Genomic DNA, 16,663 nt, shown 5'->3' with positions numbered 1-16,663 from the left:
AATTCATAAGCATTCATGATTATTGACTAACCATGACACAAACTGTTCGACACAAACCGTTTAAGCCTTGTTTAATTTCTCATTTTAATAATAGTAACAAATTATTACCAATAAGGGTAGAAGTATTTGACCTTTTCTACGTACACACGTATACTACTTATAGTTAGAGTTAAATAATACAATTTACACTTTTCATTTTTTTGAAAATTCGAATGTTTCATGAAGCGTAAAACAATCTCCGTGTCCATTCTTGTTCCGTAGAACCAAAAATATGCTCCCAGTTGTGTATATAGCTGCTAAGATGCAGATCACTACGAACGCTCCTAATCGAATTTTGCTTCCCTGCCAGTACCACAAAAATTTTGCATTAGAACATTAAGAGCAGGCAGCTCTTATGTTTATGTATGACTCACCGGCGCTTCGACCGGATCTTGACCCTTTTCAGGCTCCAGATTTGGCTTGAAACCCCTTTCGTCATTGTTACCCAGACGTGTTTGTGACCCAGAATCATCTGACGCGTATATGGCTGGAATCGGGAAGAACCACCTGCCTCGTTTTTTCTTTAGACCCAAAATATAGTCAATCCACCAGTACTGATACTAAAAAAGGCCCATCAAATTGCAAAACTGATTTTAAATCGAGCATTGCTCCGAAAAACCGAAAGTATTTACCGTGAAGAAGCATTGGAATACGCAGTAAATGATACCCCATGCTCCCACGATCCACTTGATGTGACACGCCAATCCGGAAAAGGAAACTCGATCAGCCAAAATTATGAGGACGAAGCACAAGAAATAAACCAGGTTTCCACCCACAACGTGCACCGCCGCAGGTATGTTGGAGCTTCCGTATTGCGACGGTTTGACAAAGAAACCCATCCCGTATACGACAAATGATAAGTCATACGCCATACAACCCACGTACGAGTGAAAATTCGGTGGCGTCACAGCCGTCCAACCCTGATGGGCGATAATTTCTACGACGAGGGCAACTACGAGGAGCGCTATCATAGCGGTCATGGATATGGCATGGACCTGAAATTAGCACTTTCGTAGTTAACTTGTTATGCCTGATATGCAACTATAAATTTATAGATGACTCACAACTAGCCAGAGCGGAAAGATGAAAATTTTTACATTGACGCATGTCTCTTTGTAATATCGGCCAGAAAACATGCCAAGCGACAGAAAAAATAGGACGGCTGCTATCAGGAACGTCGAATGCAGACGAAGAAGAGCCTTTTGCTCAGGGAGAGGCTGAAGGAATAATTACACAATATATTTAAGATGACAACTCTAGATACACTGACTTATTTATTCATATGCATTACTACCGAGAGTCGTGTTCCAATTGCAATTTTCTTGGACGAGGCGCGGAAATCCGTGTGTTTCAGCAGATTCCCTAACAAAATAAAACCTTTTGCGTATTTTTCAAATCTAGGAATAATTAGTCCAATATATAAACCTGTAATGCCATCCTCTGTCACAGCGTTGCCCCACGCGTACAGCAGAAAATACGGTACTCTGACCAAGTCGTAACTGTGAACCTTCTTGGTGACATTCGGATCTCTCACAAAGATGTGTCTCTTGATGGAAAATCTGCAGTAAAGACCTATATTCCTTCGCTGGTAACGCAACAATTTAACCACACCATTGTGAGAATAATTTCCTCGCTGCAAGATACACAAGTTATAGATTAATAATGCAGAAGTAATGTTCTCAAAATAAGTAGGACCGCGTGATTAAGCTTTGTCGATGTTCGTGCCAACAAAGCTTATCGGTCGGTCCGGCCCAATTTTGAGAACACTAATTGTAAGTACAGGAAACAAATTGTGTATGAAGAAAGAGCTACCATTCTTCCATTTCTGCGCTGTTTCTCAACATTAAAAGAGTGATAAAGGTTCACTCGATCCTTCTCAATTACGCATTCGACAACGTAGGCTGGTCCCTAATGAGAATTAATTAGTGCAATTCCAATAATAATCTAAACAAATCATTTTATTGTTTAAAATGGCACCATGTTGTCTGACTCCGACAGTGCAATTGCCAACCACTTATCCACGGAAGGTTTGAACATTTCCAAGATTAGCTCCTTCTCCAAAACTAGATCTTCACCTTCGGCCGGAGCGTCTCCAAATGTCACCAACATCTCGCAATTACGATTTTCAGGAAGGAAACACTGATTCGCATCCGGCTCTGGTTCGTCTTCATTTTTTGGGGGAGCGATGCAAGCCTTGGATATCGCACATCCTTCATACGCATCGATATCAGGTTGCGGCGTCTAAATTTGGATTCACAATCTTAACTCGCCATTTTTTTATTCAAATTTTCGCGCATACGGTACTCGGAGTTGTTGATCTGCGTCTGAACTGGGTGCCAGTAACAAGGACAACGGGTGGAAGAGTTTTTCTATCTCCATCCTTGAAGAAAACGGGACATTCTTCAGATTCTGCACAATCTGTGACGAACTCTGCCACTTCGATACTCGGATCGTCCATGTTCAAATTAAACCATGAATTGGGATTCGGGTCATGACAGTTGCGCTTCGGAGGATTCTCGGTATTGTCGGAAGGGTCCAAATAATTGTACACTTGTGACCCCAGAACGGAAACTACTTTATGCTGCGCGATGAAGACTTCGGCACTAACCGGAATTAATACAAGAAATTAAAAATTACTTAACTGCTGCAACCATTGGAACGCTGATGCAAATGTGACATCAGCATTTCAAAGGTCAAGGGATTTAAAATACATAGATGTAGTTTTCATATGTATCTCGCCTCTCATGTGTGTCCAAACCATATTGTGTGCAGGAGGAGATCATGAAGGGGAAGAGAGGATAGGAATGAGGAGCACAGAATGATGCCTACGTCATCATGATCATGAGGGCGTAGTTTGTGCATATGTAGCGTAAGTAAAGGCAGTGATCAAGAAGGCGTGGCTTATGTGATCACGTATATATAGAGTAAGCAGAGAGAAGAAGAACAAAGTGTAGTTTTAGATTCAGGATCAGCAGGTTAGTTTTAGTGATCATCAAGATCAAGTTCAAGGTTTTAGATTTTCGAAAACTTAATAATAAGTTCCCGTATGGATAATTAGTTAAAATATAAATTATAGCATTAGCTCTCCCACGTATTTATAATACGAGCATTTCTGTAAAGTCAATATTTTTCAGTCGGTATTGATGTAAATAAATATATTCATAATTCTTATAAAAAAGTGATTTTCCACTACGAATTTATTGCACAACGTCGCAAAGAAAAGGGGCATCCGTGAAAGTGGATGTGAATCAGGACACGCAATCCCATAATAGAATAGGGAGCGTTACACTGCATCTTAATAAATTGCATAAAGTCACAAATTCCTCACTATATTTGGACCGTTTTCGGTGGTGGAACTGGAAAGTCTGGGCGAGCAGGGAGATATTTCCAAATGAGACAAATGTCACCCTCAACTTTCGACCGTACTTTGAAACCGAACATCTGCGGGACTTCCGATGGGAACGTTACCTAAAATATTATTAGCATTCAATATCAATTCCAACATTTTGTAGAACATATTTAATAAAAATTTTACACGTTGAGTATATTTGAAACTTTGTCCATGAATGTAATGGCATGGATAATTTTTTGATGCTTGCACATCGAGGTCGGGGGGTTGAAGTAGGTCATCATTCTCGCAATACTCCTTGACAAACTTTTTGTCCGCATCAAACACGTGGAACGACTTTTCCATCGAACCGATCGGATATCCTTGCTCATTGACGGCTTGAAAGGCGACTTCTGACGCAGAAAGGTCAGCGCAGGCCGGATTTGTATTCGCATGTTGACGAAATTGGACATGCAGCGCGTACGGAAGCGATGTCGGAAAGGCCTTCAATGTGAAGCAATCTTTGAACTTTTGATCAGCGGGTAAAAGCTTGATGTCCTTGCCAAAGGTTAACTTCCTATTGTAAATTGGAACATCGGGGCGAAAATGGCGACATAGAATGAAATCTAACAGGATTGGTGGTTTTAGTGTATTTGTATGAGTAGTTGTACTCAGTGTAGTTGTTGGAGTAGTTGTGGTGGCTGGCGTCGTTGTGGTTGTTGGCGTGGTTGTAGTCGTTGGCGTAGTTGTAGTCGTCGGCGTAGTTGTGGTTCTTGAAGTAGTTGTTGGAATAGTTGTATTTATTGGTGTAGTTGTAGTCGTTTGTGTAGTTGTGGTTGTTGGCGTAGTTGTAGTTGTAGGTGTAGTTGTGGTTGTAGGAGTTGTTGTAGTCGTTGGCGTAGTTGGTTGAGGTTTAAAAAGGCCTCTGCAATTGTCCGTATTTTGCCAAGTTTTGTACAGTTGGTGAATATGCACATCTGGCTTTTGTATCTCCTTTGGTGTTTCCCGAATTGTTTCTCTACCTTGGTCAATCTTCGCTTCATAGACGGGTGATCGTATAACGACAACTTCCGGATAAAACCAGGCAAGAGGATAAGACAAAGGAACCTTGATATCTTTTCCTGTGTGTCTGATAATCTGTACCTCGGCACTGAGAAATTACGAGAAATTTAAAACAACTCACAAATGCAATGTTTTAAAGGAATTTACTGAAATTGAAAGTTTTTGACAAATTCCGATCTCAAGTAGTTCGCTTTAAACTTCAAGATCCACGATATTCCGTCGCATCGTGAAGCACTCTTTGTTCGGGTCAGTGAACCCTAGCTTCCAAAAGTCATGGTTTTCGGACCGTATGTATTTTTTCTAATTTTCAAGGACAAAAATTCTCAAATATGCATAACTCGAAAAAATATGCGTCAAACTTATACCGGATCTATCTTTTCGTAGCCTGGTGGTTTTTGACATATCTCTGATCCATATGTTGTGTCGTGTATAACTCTGGCTTTATTATTATCTATACAAGCATTCGGATTAGGACAATCTTTTGGTCCATCTGGAAGCCACTTTCCGAAAGGAAGACCCACTGAATCCAATGCCGTAATGGCCCCACAATTTCCAAACACCGGTTTCTGCCTATATTTGACATTGCCCACTTGTTTGGTGTACCGACAATTTTTTTCTTTCAGCCACAACCGCACCCATATTTTATCGGGCTTTTCAAAAGCATACATTTTCAACTCATAACAGTCATCCATAGGGTCCGATGGATAATAGGAATTGCGCAAATCGCGAATTGGCAGCAGAGGTTTATCTAATTGTAAGCTGGGTTCATAGCCGGTTGAACGTGCGTATTTCTTCTTCGTACAACGACACATATCCGTATAATAAGTGGGCCGATCTTGGAGTTCGTATTCGTCATTGGCATTTTCGTTCACTCTTTTTACTCGTTTGCAATTGTCCTGTTCTGCATAGGACCATTCCATCCAATTCCGTTCTGTCAAACTTGTCCATCTCGCAGCCACGCCGTCAACTCTAGTTTTAATTTCCGCCCTAGACAAAATATGCATAGAAATCCTTACGTAAATTAAGCAGCCCCATGATTTGATGATTTGATATTATATTTTTTTTCATACACAAAATCCAATTTTAGTGTGTCGCCTCCATCCGGGAGCAATTGAGTGATCAAATCATCGTTCGGTTGATATTCCAAGTAGAAACAGATTACAGCTTGCTGGGTATATTTATCTGGCTCTCGGTCTTTAAGATCCGTTTCTCCAGATGAAAGATGTGTGTCGAAGACGACAATGCTTTCAGTCTTATTCTCCGCGGACTCGGTTGATCCTGTGCAGCAGAGTTGATTTCAGTGAAATGCAGGGCCAGGTTTTCAGTAAAATGACATGAATTGTGAGTGAGATTACCCAATGGTAGACGTTTCCCGGAATGGCGGCATAAAAAACGGAAATTTTAGGAATATTGTAAGGGAAGGTGTGGTACTTTATCTTTGGAGACAGCGTATTCCCAGAGCAAGCCTTTTGCTGTAAAACCGTGTCATCAAGATTTTGGACGTGGCGACTAGATTTGTTTGTGTCGTCATAATCATAGCTTCCGACCGGGAAGCGATCCTCCGCCAGTGTCATCTTCCCTGCTAAAACTGCAAATTGAAGTTTGTCCAGGTATATTTTGGTGCATTCGTCCGTCGTATTCTTGAGCAAGGAGATGTGAAATACGTTCGGCTGTCTGTCAACGAGAGGGGTTTTGTCATTCATGGGAATGTAGGATAACTCGTAACATCTTGATGCTAAAGCATCGAAGTCAGGGTCTGGAGGCTGATTTGGTGGGAATTCGTGGACAATTGTTCCGCCTTTCAATTCTAGGTCTTTCAGGTTGTAGCCATACTTAGTTCCGGGGACAAGCTTGAAAATCAGCGATGTAAGAATGATAAACAAGCTGATTGTGGTCATTTTGATTACTCGAAATGAGTTTCGAAGCCTCAATGTATGAAGCTGATGGAAATTTGGCTATTATATTTTCCAGACGTTATGATTTTGCGCAAAATTATTTGACACTTGATCACTCTATAAGAGAGGAGAATTAAATTGTGCAAGTAAAATCGTGTCTTTGTAATCGAGTTGTCCCCAAAAATATATGTTTCTATGAAGAAATTGTATTTGATATTTCAAATGGGAATGCGGCTTCAAGTATTCGAGCATCTCATTTACACATAGATTACTAGCAAGCCTCTTCGCTGCTATATGGCTCAGCTGCGAAACGGCATTTATAATTCCACCCGTACCCCTTCCCCAAGCCACCAAAAATCCTCCCCTACCCCCACCCCCTAACCCCCACCTAAATCCACCCCACAATTTTTATGGGGCAAAGTGAGATTTTATTTCATATTAAGGTATCGTTCGTAATTAGCGAGCGAAGCAAGCAGGTTAGGTTCAACAAGGTACGAGAAAAGTGTGGAATGACTAACTAACGCTAACTAACCTAACTAGCTAGCACAGCTACCTAGGATAGCTACCTAGCAGAACTACCTAGCATATCTATCTAGCAGAGTTTCCTAGGATAATTAGGTAGCAGAGCTACCTAAGGCCCAGTTTAAGTTTGACAAATCAATAAAAATTGTCGAACATTTCCAAAATGAATTTCGAGCTTGACAAGCATAAATATGCAAAAACTCTCATAAATTTAGGTGTAAATTAATTATAGTTTACATCTTAGTTACTAATTTTTCATGCAATTTTTTAGGAGCAAATTGACAAACGGGGGCACTGCCACCGGTCCAACGGATGAACTTTTTCATTCAATTTTTGAAAAAATTGATTCCTGAGACCCATGTCTTTGCTAAGTGAAGCCTGATTTCGCAGATATTAAATTCCTTGCTCGCTGAGAGCAATTAAAAAGCAAAATTGGCCATTTTCGATGCTTGTACTACGCGTTTGGTAGTACAAATCGAATGGAAAGGCTTCACTTAGCAAAGACATAGGTCTCGGGCACTATCTTTTTCAAAAATTGAATGAAAAAGTTCATCCGTTGGACCGGTGGCAGTGCCCCCGTTTGTCAATTTGCTCCTAAAAAATTGCATGAAAAATTAGTAACTAAGATGTAAACTATAATTAATTTACACCTAAATTTATGAGAGTTTTTGCATATTTATGCTTGTCAAGTTCGAAATTCATTTTGGAAATGTTCGACAATTTGTATTGATTTGTCAAACTTAAACTGGGCCCCAAGTTGTATATAGCGTAGCTAGGTTAAGCTGTATCCATAGTCCGTGATTTGTTCATGATTTCGTCATGATTTGATGGTTTCTCGCATCCATACTCCATAACTTTCCAAAAATTATTTGATTCCGATTTTCTGATTGGTCGATATTTTAAATTGTTATGGTGATTAACATGCTGAAATTATGAACCCGTGAAAGCATCACCAAATCACGAACAAATCACGGACTATGGATGTAGCTATAATTAGCTAAGCATTCTGCACTTTTCTCGTACCTAGCTGAACCTACCCTGCTCGCTTCGCTCGCTAATTACGAACGGTACCCCAGTATGAAATAAAATCTAACATTGCCCCAAGGTATCTCACGTTGCCCCATAAAAATTGTGGGGTGGATTTAGGTGGGGGTTAGGGGTGTATTGGGGTGGGGGTAGGGGAGGATTTTTGGTGGCTTGGGGAAGGGGTACGGGTGGAATTATAAATGCCGTTTCGCAGCTGAGCCATATAGCAGCGAAGAGGCTTGATTACTAGTAGTAGTAGAATAATTATTTTACGAAATGTTACATACAAAAACCTTGATGATTTCGGACGCCTATCCGTTTTTCCAGCCCACTAATGACTAAAATCGGGGTTTTCCTCTACTCCCCAAATGTATTTAATATTTCATGAATATGTTTGTCTTTCATTCAGGTGTTGACAAGTGGCATTAAAAAAATGAACTTTTGTTTGAATTGATTATTTTATTTTTTATTATTTTATTCCCAACACCAAAAGTTAAGCTTAATAAGAGCATGTTTGAACTCAGTTCGGATGAGATTTTATTAATATCCGTGGCCATAACCGATGCCACCACCCCCACTTCCACCCCCATAAATAGCCCCTCCGCCCCCAAATCCCCCTTGATGCTGCTGTCCATAACCCCCTCCTTGATGGTGACTATTGTGATGGTTGTGTCCCCCCTGATCCCCGTAATGTTGGGAATGTCCGTGCGACCCGTGCTGGCCGTGGTTCGATTTCTGTAAATCATGTTCATCTTAAAACCCTCAAAATAACCATAATTTCTATTTCTTTACGTGTCCCTTATGTTGATCATCATGGTGTCCTCGTTGGTAGTGCCCCTGTCGAATAAATTGGTTATTTTTTACAATTATGCAGTAATTTCATTGACCAAACCTGATCTCCGTGATGATTTTGATTATGTCCTTCGTCATGATGTTGACCGTAATATTTCTTTCCGCCATGCGAATCGTGATGCTGTCCATGCTCACCGTGTTTGGCATGATGGCCTGTAATTGAAGATAAGCTTTAGTTGAAAACAGATATTATTTAGGAGGTAGCGCTAATGCCAAACAACGAGGAAAATTCAATTAGAATTTCGCAATTTACTAAACCAGACTTTGCTGAAATTCAATTATTGACCTCTGACCCCCAAGGTCACGAGGGGATTGCAAAAGAAATGTGGTACATACTATTATTTACAACTTCAAACTGTGCTTCAAGAGTTAGCACACAAACGGGCAGACGGACCGACAAAACGTTTGCTTAAAGTAGATATGGCATATTGCTACTTGATAATATCTTATCATATCGATAACCCCTCTCCTTATCCTCCTTCCAACTTTGTACTACCTTCACTGTGATAATCGTCATAGAACGAGCTCTGCTTTCCATACTCTTCCTTGTGATACACGTTGTGAAACCCTTTCGTCGAATGTCCTTTTTTGTGGTGACCTTTCTGCCCGTGTCGTGCCCCTTTGGACGCTTTGCTCCCGTGATGTCGTCCCCCGTAATGCTGCCCTCCTGACTTGTGTCCCTTCGACGATCCACCCTTGTTCCCGTAATGACCTTTCTTCCCCGCCTTGTTATAATGCCCTTTGTTCCCTTTGCTATAACCGTGTTGGGAGTGGTGACCTTCCTGACCTTTGTGCCCTTTTTTGGCGTGATGTCCACTATCATAGTGTCCGCCATTTGCATTTCCGTAGTGTTCGGCGCCCCCGTAACTGGGAATAAATAGAGAATTATCCCTTCAACTTTCACCGGATATTGATAAGCAATTGATGACTTACCCTCCGTCATGTCCATATCCACCACCACCTCCCCCACCTCCACCATATCTAAAAATTACATTACAAATTGTAAATCATATCATATCGCCCCAAAATCAAATGTCTCAACATTACCCCACTTCTCCACCCCCTTCATGTCCATATCCTGTCGCTGAAGCCTTCAAATCCTTCCCTGGATGGGCCACAACTGTTCTCGAACGTCGCGACTCTTGCACTTCTGGATGATAAGTGGCATCATTCTGACGCTTAACTTTTTGCGGTGGTATCAACTCCGTCTCATTATTAACTTTTTCCTTTCCAGAAGCGTCCACTTGTAACTCACTTTCTCCTGAGGGGAAATCCTCAAAACTTCCACTGTCACCACCACCACTGACATTTTCCTCTAACGAATATCCCTCTACAGAAGCAAAGTCGCCCCCAATGAAAATTTGGGGTGCACTTTTCTCATTATTCAAAGTTTTGTTCTCTGAAGTTGAAGATGAAGACGTCAGAAATTCCAGCAGGGTTTTTGGACTGACGCTACCCTCATCGACACCCGTTTCTAGGGGGTTCCCACCCTCCACAACGATCACAGCCACACCCAACACACTTGAAATAAATAAACTGCCCAGTAGCAGCAGGATTAAATGGGACGTTCCCATTTCACTCCGTGCCTAAAAATCTAGACTGCCGTATTTCGTCGTGCTTGTGCTTACCATTCAGTATCAAACATGGTAATGATTAGGTAGCAAAGGTGTCCCCGTGTTTATATCATATCAATTCATTGTTGGATTGGAGATGTGGTTTTGCAGTGACTCTGCACAAGGGGATCGAGTGACTTAACTTGAGGCAATGTGAGATTTATGCACTAAAAGATGTGGTACAATTCCATATTTATCTATAGCATATCATATCCCTTGATTTTAATTCCATCTTCTGAAACGTTACCTTTTTTATGAAAAGTAAACTTATTTATCTCAAATTATGACATTTATACAAGATGGGCCCACAAAGTAAGTAGTAAAAAAACACAAAAACCAGTGGTATCCGTTCAAGCGTTTAAAATCGCTGAAATATTCCATCTTATTTTTTGTGCACACAAATCCAATTCCACCTAAAATAGGGGACCTTCAATCAATCCAAAGTTCTCTTGTACCAATTTATCAGGCAGAAAGTGTATTAAAGCTTAAAGTTCATGTTGCAAGATATGTGATGAAATATTAATCAAAATGGGGTAATCGTCAATTTAAAATAAATTGAGTTATCATTGTACTTGCTCCATTTCTCAATTTCAGCGTGACGAATCGGAGATTCGGATGGTAGTAAATATATGATTTTTTACACACCTGCTAATTAATTAACCAGATTATGATAAAAAATAAGTCATCAAAAAATATTCAAAAATGTCTTCAAAAATTTTTGCAGGTACCCTTTCTTAATTGAGCTGTTATAAAATACGTGTTTTTATCAAAATCTCAAAGTCTCATGTTCTTTTGTCTCGCATTCTTTCTTTCATTCAACACAATTCAACAAGCATGCAGAATTCGCTATCATGAAATAATTCAATTTCATAACAATTTCCGCTTGATTTACACTCAGTACTAACAAAAAATTATACAACAATTTTTTTACATTTGAGAAAACTTGTCACCTTGTATCAGATTTGGTCGTTCGTATCAATCATGTCATGAATATGTTTGGATGGAGATTTTACGATGCATTGTATGTGACTAATATTTTTTGGATGAGAATTTTGAAGAAAAGGGTTCTACGGATCAATTGAGTCAAGTCAGAACGAATTCAATTTGTTGACCAACCTTGTCACGTGACTTTAGACAAAGAGGATACACTAAATGTTTATCTTTACGACGAGCCATTAACAAAAAGATGATGTTGTTTACGGGTCAGTCATAAGAGCGGAGATGTTGTCTCTCTCTGAAATCAATTTTTCATAATTTTTAGGTCAAGAATCGAAATTATGTGTTGTAAATTTCATTTTTCTCCAAAGTTCTCAAAAAACCTAAATACGTAAGTGAATGATTTAATCAAAGATGTGCTCACGAATTCGAGCTTTTACGCACAAAAAGTATTTTTAAATGAAGTAACAAAGCGATATCATTTCATGCGTCGGCAGTCTTTTGTTCCCAATTAACATTTTAAGTCTGGTCCATGTGTGGGCCAGACTTTTGTCAAAAGTCTGGGCCAAGTACAGTTTTGAAATCGGGGGAATGACCAGTGGCGGACTTGCAATCCGGACTTCAGCCTGCAATGATTCAGACGTGGCCCTGACTTATGCCGTACTTCTTACAACTAGGGTCCAGAGCTTCAACAGGCCTGGCCCTAGTGTGGATTCCTACTCTGGTTAAAGTTTGGCCCTGCTTTGCATCCTGGCTGATGGGCTTATTTAAGCCTGACTTGGGCCAAACTTGTAATTTCATGCAGGGACCATTGATGCAAATACAGTGATGGGCCACACACATTTCTTTTTTATAATTTTATTTCATTACAATAAAAATTGTACATTTTCAACATTTTCATTTACAACAATGGCATACATACAAATTCATCGTTAAGTAACATTAGATAACCCTTATTAATGATTGAATTACATTCAAACTCTCCAGAAATTACGCTTAGATTCTTAACAATGAATGAGTCTAATTTATGACTACTGACGGGAAAATAATAAAAATCATGCTTCTTTAAATATCTTTTACCCAAAAACTTGTTATTGTCAATAAAACATTCAATTTAAACAATTTCTCCCGAGGAAAGAAATGCTACATTATTACCCTTTTTAACTGAAAACTGTTTTCCAGCGAAAACCTGCCTATTATTCAATTCTAAATTGTTATCGTTTTCAAAATCGAAACAGTTTCTCTCTTCAATTCGATTAATTGCTTGTTCTAATGGCAAATTTTTGGCTCGTAATAGCCTCTTTAAAATTTGCATGTAATTCTCAAAAGGAAATGCGCTCACATTGTCAAGTTTTCCATAAATTAATGCATCATCGGGTATATGAATGACAGAGTGCATGTTAAATAATCTTCACCATATAAACCACTAATCTTAGAAACAAATTCAATTAAAAGTTTTCTCGAGAGTTCGATCCATTCTATAGAATTTGCAAGACTAGACAACAATATTCGCATGCTACAATGCAAAAGCATGAAATGGTCAAAAAGTTTTGACGGCAGCAAACTTTTTAAGCACACAGGTCCTGTGTATAGTAAAAATTGACCCAGCTCGGTTGCTTTGTAATGGTCAATTTCTCTTATGCATCTCGGTTTTCTACAAAATTCAGAGGGAGTAAAAAAAGATATATTTCTAAGATTTGTACTAATCTGATTAATGGTACTACAGCTTAATTTTATTCGTTTTTGAAGAGGGCTACGAAGCCAACTAAAAATTAATTTTCTAATAATTCCAAGACACACCAGATGCATATAATCAAGGGGTACTTGGCTGATCATCCCCAATTCTATTTCAGCAAATGGGGATCGCTCAGAAGCGTGCGCGCTGTCAAAAAAAGTTTCGTTTGTTCTTTGAACTGCATCGATTTCTGGAAAAACTACCTTTCCCATCCATTTTCCTTTTTGACAACAACGCTCACATCCATAGTACAAAAGACGTTAGGACATGGTTTTGACGAATTTGCGGGTGAATATCTCTGGCGGGGAGTTGAATTTTGAACTGATTTTTGGTCAGTTGCAAGATAATACTCTCAAAAAGATATATTTAAAATTTTAGGCCGATAGCTTTATAAATGCCCCCTCCAGTGCCCCCAGAGTTGGAAGGAGCCAAAAAAACACTTTCCAAACTGAATTTCTCATATAGCATGATAACCTATGAGGTCAGAGGTGAATGATTGTTAATATTACAACGCTAGATAATCATTGCATGTAATAATAAAAGAATCTACATCAATTGCATAACGTTGGGCCTCCATCGTCGCTGATACTTTTTCATGAAAATTGATAAATCGGACCGTGCACAGGAAAATTGACCTGCTGACCTTGAAAGCGGACCCACTCGGTCAAATGAAGATTGAGGGCAAAGCTCAAAGTGTCCCAAAAAATATTAAATTAAACAGTGATGATTTTGTGTAAACAGTTCTGGAGAACGACCCTAGCTAATCAGCTGTCGCGGAATCCTAAAAACTCGTGAACTTATTTGGAAAATTAATGGTCAATTTTTTTCGAAAATAAATTTTACTAATCTTTTTGTGTCCCCTACTGCAGAACTATTTTATCTACAAGGTACAAGTGACAAAATAATAAAATTATTGCGTTTTGGTTAGTTAGATTATTTCTGAAGTTCGACATCGAAAACGACGGGAACTTTTCCAAAAAATTTATAAGGTCTGATGAAAACTCAGTCCGTGGGGTTTAACCACTTATCAAAATTGTGTCAAAAGTACTTACAGTGCAATATACTATATGTACCTTGGATAAAAATCACGTTAGGGATTTTTAGCATCAAAGTCGTAAAATGTGGGGGCCTTAAAAGTCGAGGAGTTGCGTTCACGAGAGTATTCCATTAGGACAAGTATGAAGCTAGACTACAAAAGGGACTTAAAAGATAAGCATGAGATAAAAGTGGTTTTATATAGTGAAAAACATGCTAAGTCCCTTGATAATAGTCGCAAAGACGAATTTTGTATCAGGACCTAATAAACAAATCATTTGTTCAACGTCATTTTTTAAGAACACTGGTTTGGAAAACTAAAAAAGGACACCTCTCCAAATTTGACCTTGCCTCATTTCGCAGAGTACACAAAATCGGAAGCCAGATATGCTTACCTATAGTTTGAGACATAGGCTTTCACATAAAACAAGTTAGAAATCTCTACGACTAAAAACCATCCCGCAATTAAGGTATGAATTCGTCAAAACCATGTCCTAACGCCTTTTGTATGCGTTAAAACCATTGCACATTTTTAAAAAGGATCGAGCTGGAGCATCAGCAATAAGGCATTTCACATTTAATGTATACTTATTATCTTTGATGCTGATACCGTTATTTTTGATGTCCGACATTTCATTAACAAAGTCTTGTAAGAACAATTTCAGTGATCCTGGTTTTGAACTACCGAAATACAGTGCTATTACGTAAGGATTAGGTGACTGACATTTATCGAAAAGCGCTAAAATTGGCCAAAATTGACTTTTGCTACTTCTAGAGATTGGTAGCCCATCAATTCCAATACTCATTAACTTAATTGAACTAGTATCTTCCCACCCTCTAGTATTCGCTATTTCAAAAGCTTTTCGAATCCCAAAATACTTAAATTTTCCGGTTCCTAAACTAACTGGGCTGCTATACTTTGGAGTCCTAAACAGTGTGCGAAGATCTTTTGGTAAACTACTTCCACATTTTTCATCCCTTAAAATGTGAAGAAGTTCCTTCATTGCGACATGAGTAATGTTATTATTTAATCCCCACCTTGCTAACTTATTCTTAAATGCCAAAGATTTTGAAAAACTGTCCTCTTCGTCTTCAGACTCATCGTCCGTGTCTGGTGGGCAAAATTCATCAAATTCAACTTCACTATTCATCATTCCAGTTGAAATTGTTGGAATTGAATGTTCTATATTAGTACAAATCTCACTACTAGAACTTACATTACCACTAATATTACTACTTTTGTCTAAACTAAACTTATTAAGAATACTGGCCACCTCGGCTTTTCTTTTGCGGTACTTCGTTGTTTTAGATGCATCCATTATGTTAATCTATTGTTGTTGTCCAGGTGTTATTTTGTCCTTACGTCGCCGATCCCGGCCACCGTCACGGTCTTTAGCGTTTGAAAACCACCGTGTTGCCTCAATTTCCACGTCCTTCTGCGTGTTGTTGGAGCAGCGGGGATTTTTTAAAATGGCATCTAAAATTTATCAAAACCAGAATTGGTGATTTTTTTACGCTGAACTTATTAAACGTTAATAATTACCAACTATGATGCTAAAGAGAGCAAGCATATTAAAAGCAAATTTGTTGCTCTTTCCGGCTAGAGACGTCTGCTCTGCTATCTTCTGTCCAAAGACTGCTGTCAGTACTCGCTCTACTGTATCCTTGATTTCAAGTCCACCGATTTTCACAATTTTCGTCAGCTAATCATACATATACTGCACGAATTTAAATAAAACACAATTGTATAAATAAAATTGAATACTGTCTACCAATGACTTTCTTGCCGAACGATCATGCAATTTCAACTCTATTTCTTCAAGTTGGGCTTCAGTATTTAACGGAAGTATGAATTCTTCTTCCGTATCTGTAGATTCGCACCCTGCCGCAATTGCTGATACCTGGGCTGATATTCTAGATAATTCTGCTTTGATGTCGACAAGATAACTCAAAACGTTGACCTCAAAACCTGGAAATGAAAATAATATTAACATACTTAAGATAATAGCTACATATAAAAATGGTGTAATTATTAACCTTGACTTATAACAGTAAGAGGATTTGTGAAAGTATAATTTAATTGCGATTCGTCTCCATCATCACCGTCGGCACCAGTAATGTTGAAATTCAAGATTGGGCTGGATGAAGGTGCTAAAAAAAAGTTTAATTTAATATAACTTGGCCATTTTTAAATGACACTTAATTTAATGTCGCTTACTTGTGCTGCGTTCTTCGACACGATTCAGTGTGGCATTGCCATGTGGACTTTTATCTGGAACGTCTTTGTCAAAATTCGCTTGAAACTCGGCCTCACTATCGGACGAATCTTGCTGTGCTTTTGAGTTGGCTCTGCTGACCGTAGGAATGGATGATGGCGAACCTTCCTCCTCGCTAGGGCTCGTCAGGGTCCTGGCCTCGTCGGCGTTTGCACTAGCCTTTGAATACTCGTCTGTAGAGTAAATTCATGTGCTTAAATATAAATTAAGTATATTCGCCACCATATTTAAAATTTTTGCTTACCACTCCCGAGCCCTTTATAAATTTTTACAGGGAAACTGGACCAATCCTTCCCTGGAGCACTATTTCCATCTTTTACGACAGTAGCAGCGTTAGGGCCTTT

At 39.1% G+C, this 16,663-nt stretch overlaps 2 protein-coding genes across 4 annotated transcripts; both read right to left on the bottom strand.

Annotated features, from left to right (window-relative positions):
• Nucleotides 1–45: 45 nt before the first annotated feature.
• LOC110849394 (putative ferric-chelate reductase 1 homolog) lies at nt 46–6,572 on the bottom strand. Of its 3 annotated transcripts, XM_035851087.1 has the most exons (10): nt 5,785–6,572; nt 5,500–5,707; nt 2,017–5,416; nt 1,852–1,947; nt 1,465–1,672; nt 1,334–1,401; nt 1,104–1,256; nt 672–1,034; nt 414–599; nt 46–342 (listed from the first exon to the last, which is right to left on the bottom strand). In XM_035851087.1, the coding sequence occupies exons 3-10, from the start codon at nt 2,146–2,148 to the stop codon at nt 193–195; spliced, it is 1,356 nt and encodes a 451-aa protein (XP_035706980.1). In that variant the 5' UTR covers nt 2,149–5,416; nt 5,500–5,707; nt 5,785–6,572; the 3' UTR covers nt 46–192. The 3 variants fall into 3 exon arrangements, with proteins under 3 accessions (XP_035706980.1, XP_021952492.2, XP_035706981.1); XM_022096800.2 differs by having other exon boundaries at nt 5,500–6,572; XM_035851088.1 differs by having other exon boundaries at nt 414–560; nt 5,500–6,572.
• A 1,739-nt stretch (nt 6,573–8,311) lies between these two features.
• On the bottom strand, nt 8,312–11,251 carry LOC110849019 (hornerin). The gene is made up of 6 exons (XM_022096394.2): nt 9,772–11,251; nt 9,658–9,705; nt 9,221–9,591; nt 8,765–8,877; nt 8,665–8,709; nt 8,312–8,607 (listed from the first exon to the last, which is right to left on the bottom strand). Exons 1-6 carry the CDS (start codon nt 10,296–10,298, stop codon nt 8,413–8,415), a joined length of 1,299 nt encoding a protein of 432 aa, XP_021952086.1. The 5' UTR covers nt 10,299–11,251; the 3' UTR covers nt 8,312–8,412.
• Nucleotides 11,252–16,663: the final 5,412 nt, after the last annotated feature.

This window comes from Folsomia candida, unplaced genomic scaffold, assembly GCF_002217175.1.
Source record: "Folsomia candida strain VU population unplaced genomic scaffold, ASM221717v1 Fcan01_Sc004, whole genome shotgun sequence".
In the NCBI taxonomy this organism is placed as follows: Eukaryota; Metazoa; Arthropoda; class Collembola; order Entomobryomorpha; family Isotomidae; genus Folsomia; species Folsomia candida.
Note: the sequence above shows the minus strand (reverse complement) of the source record. Positions and strands in the feature narration are given on the sequence as shown.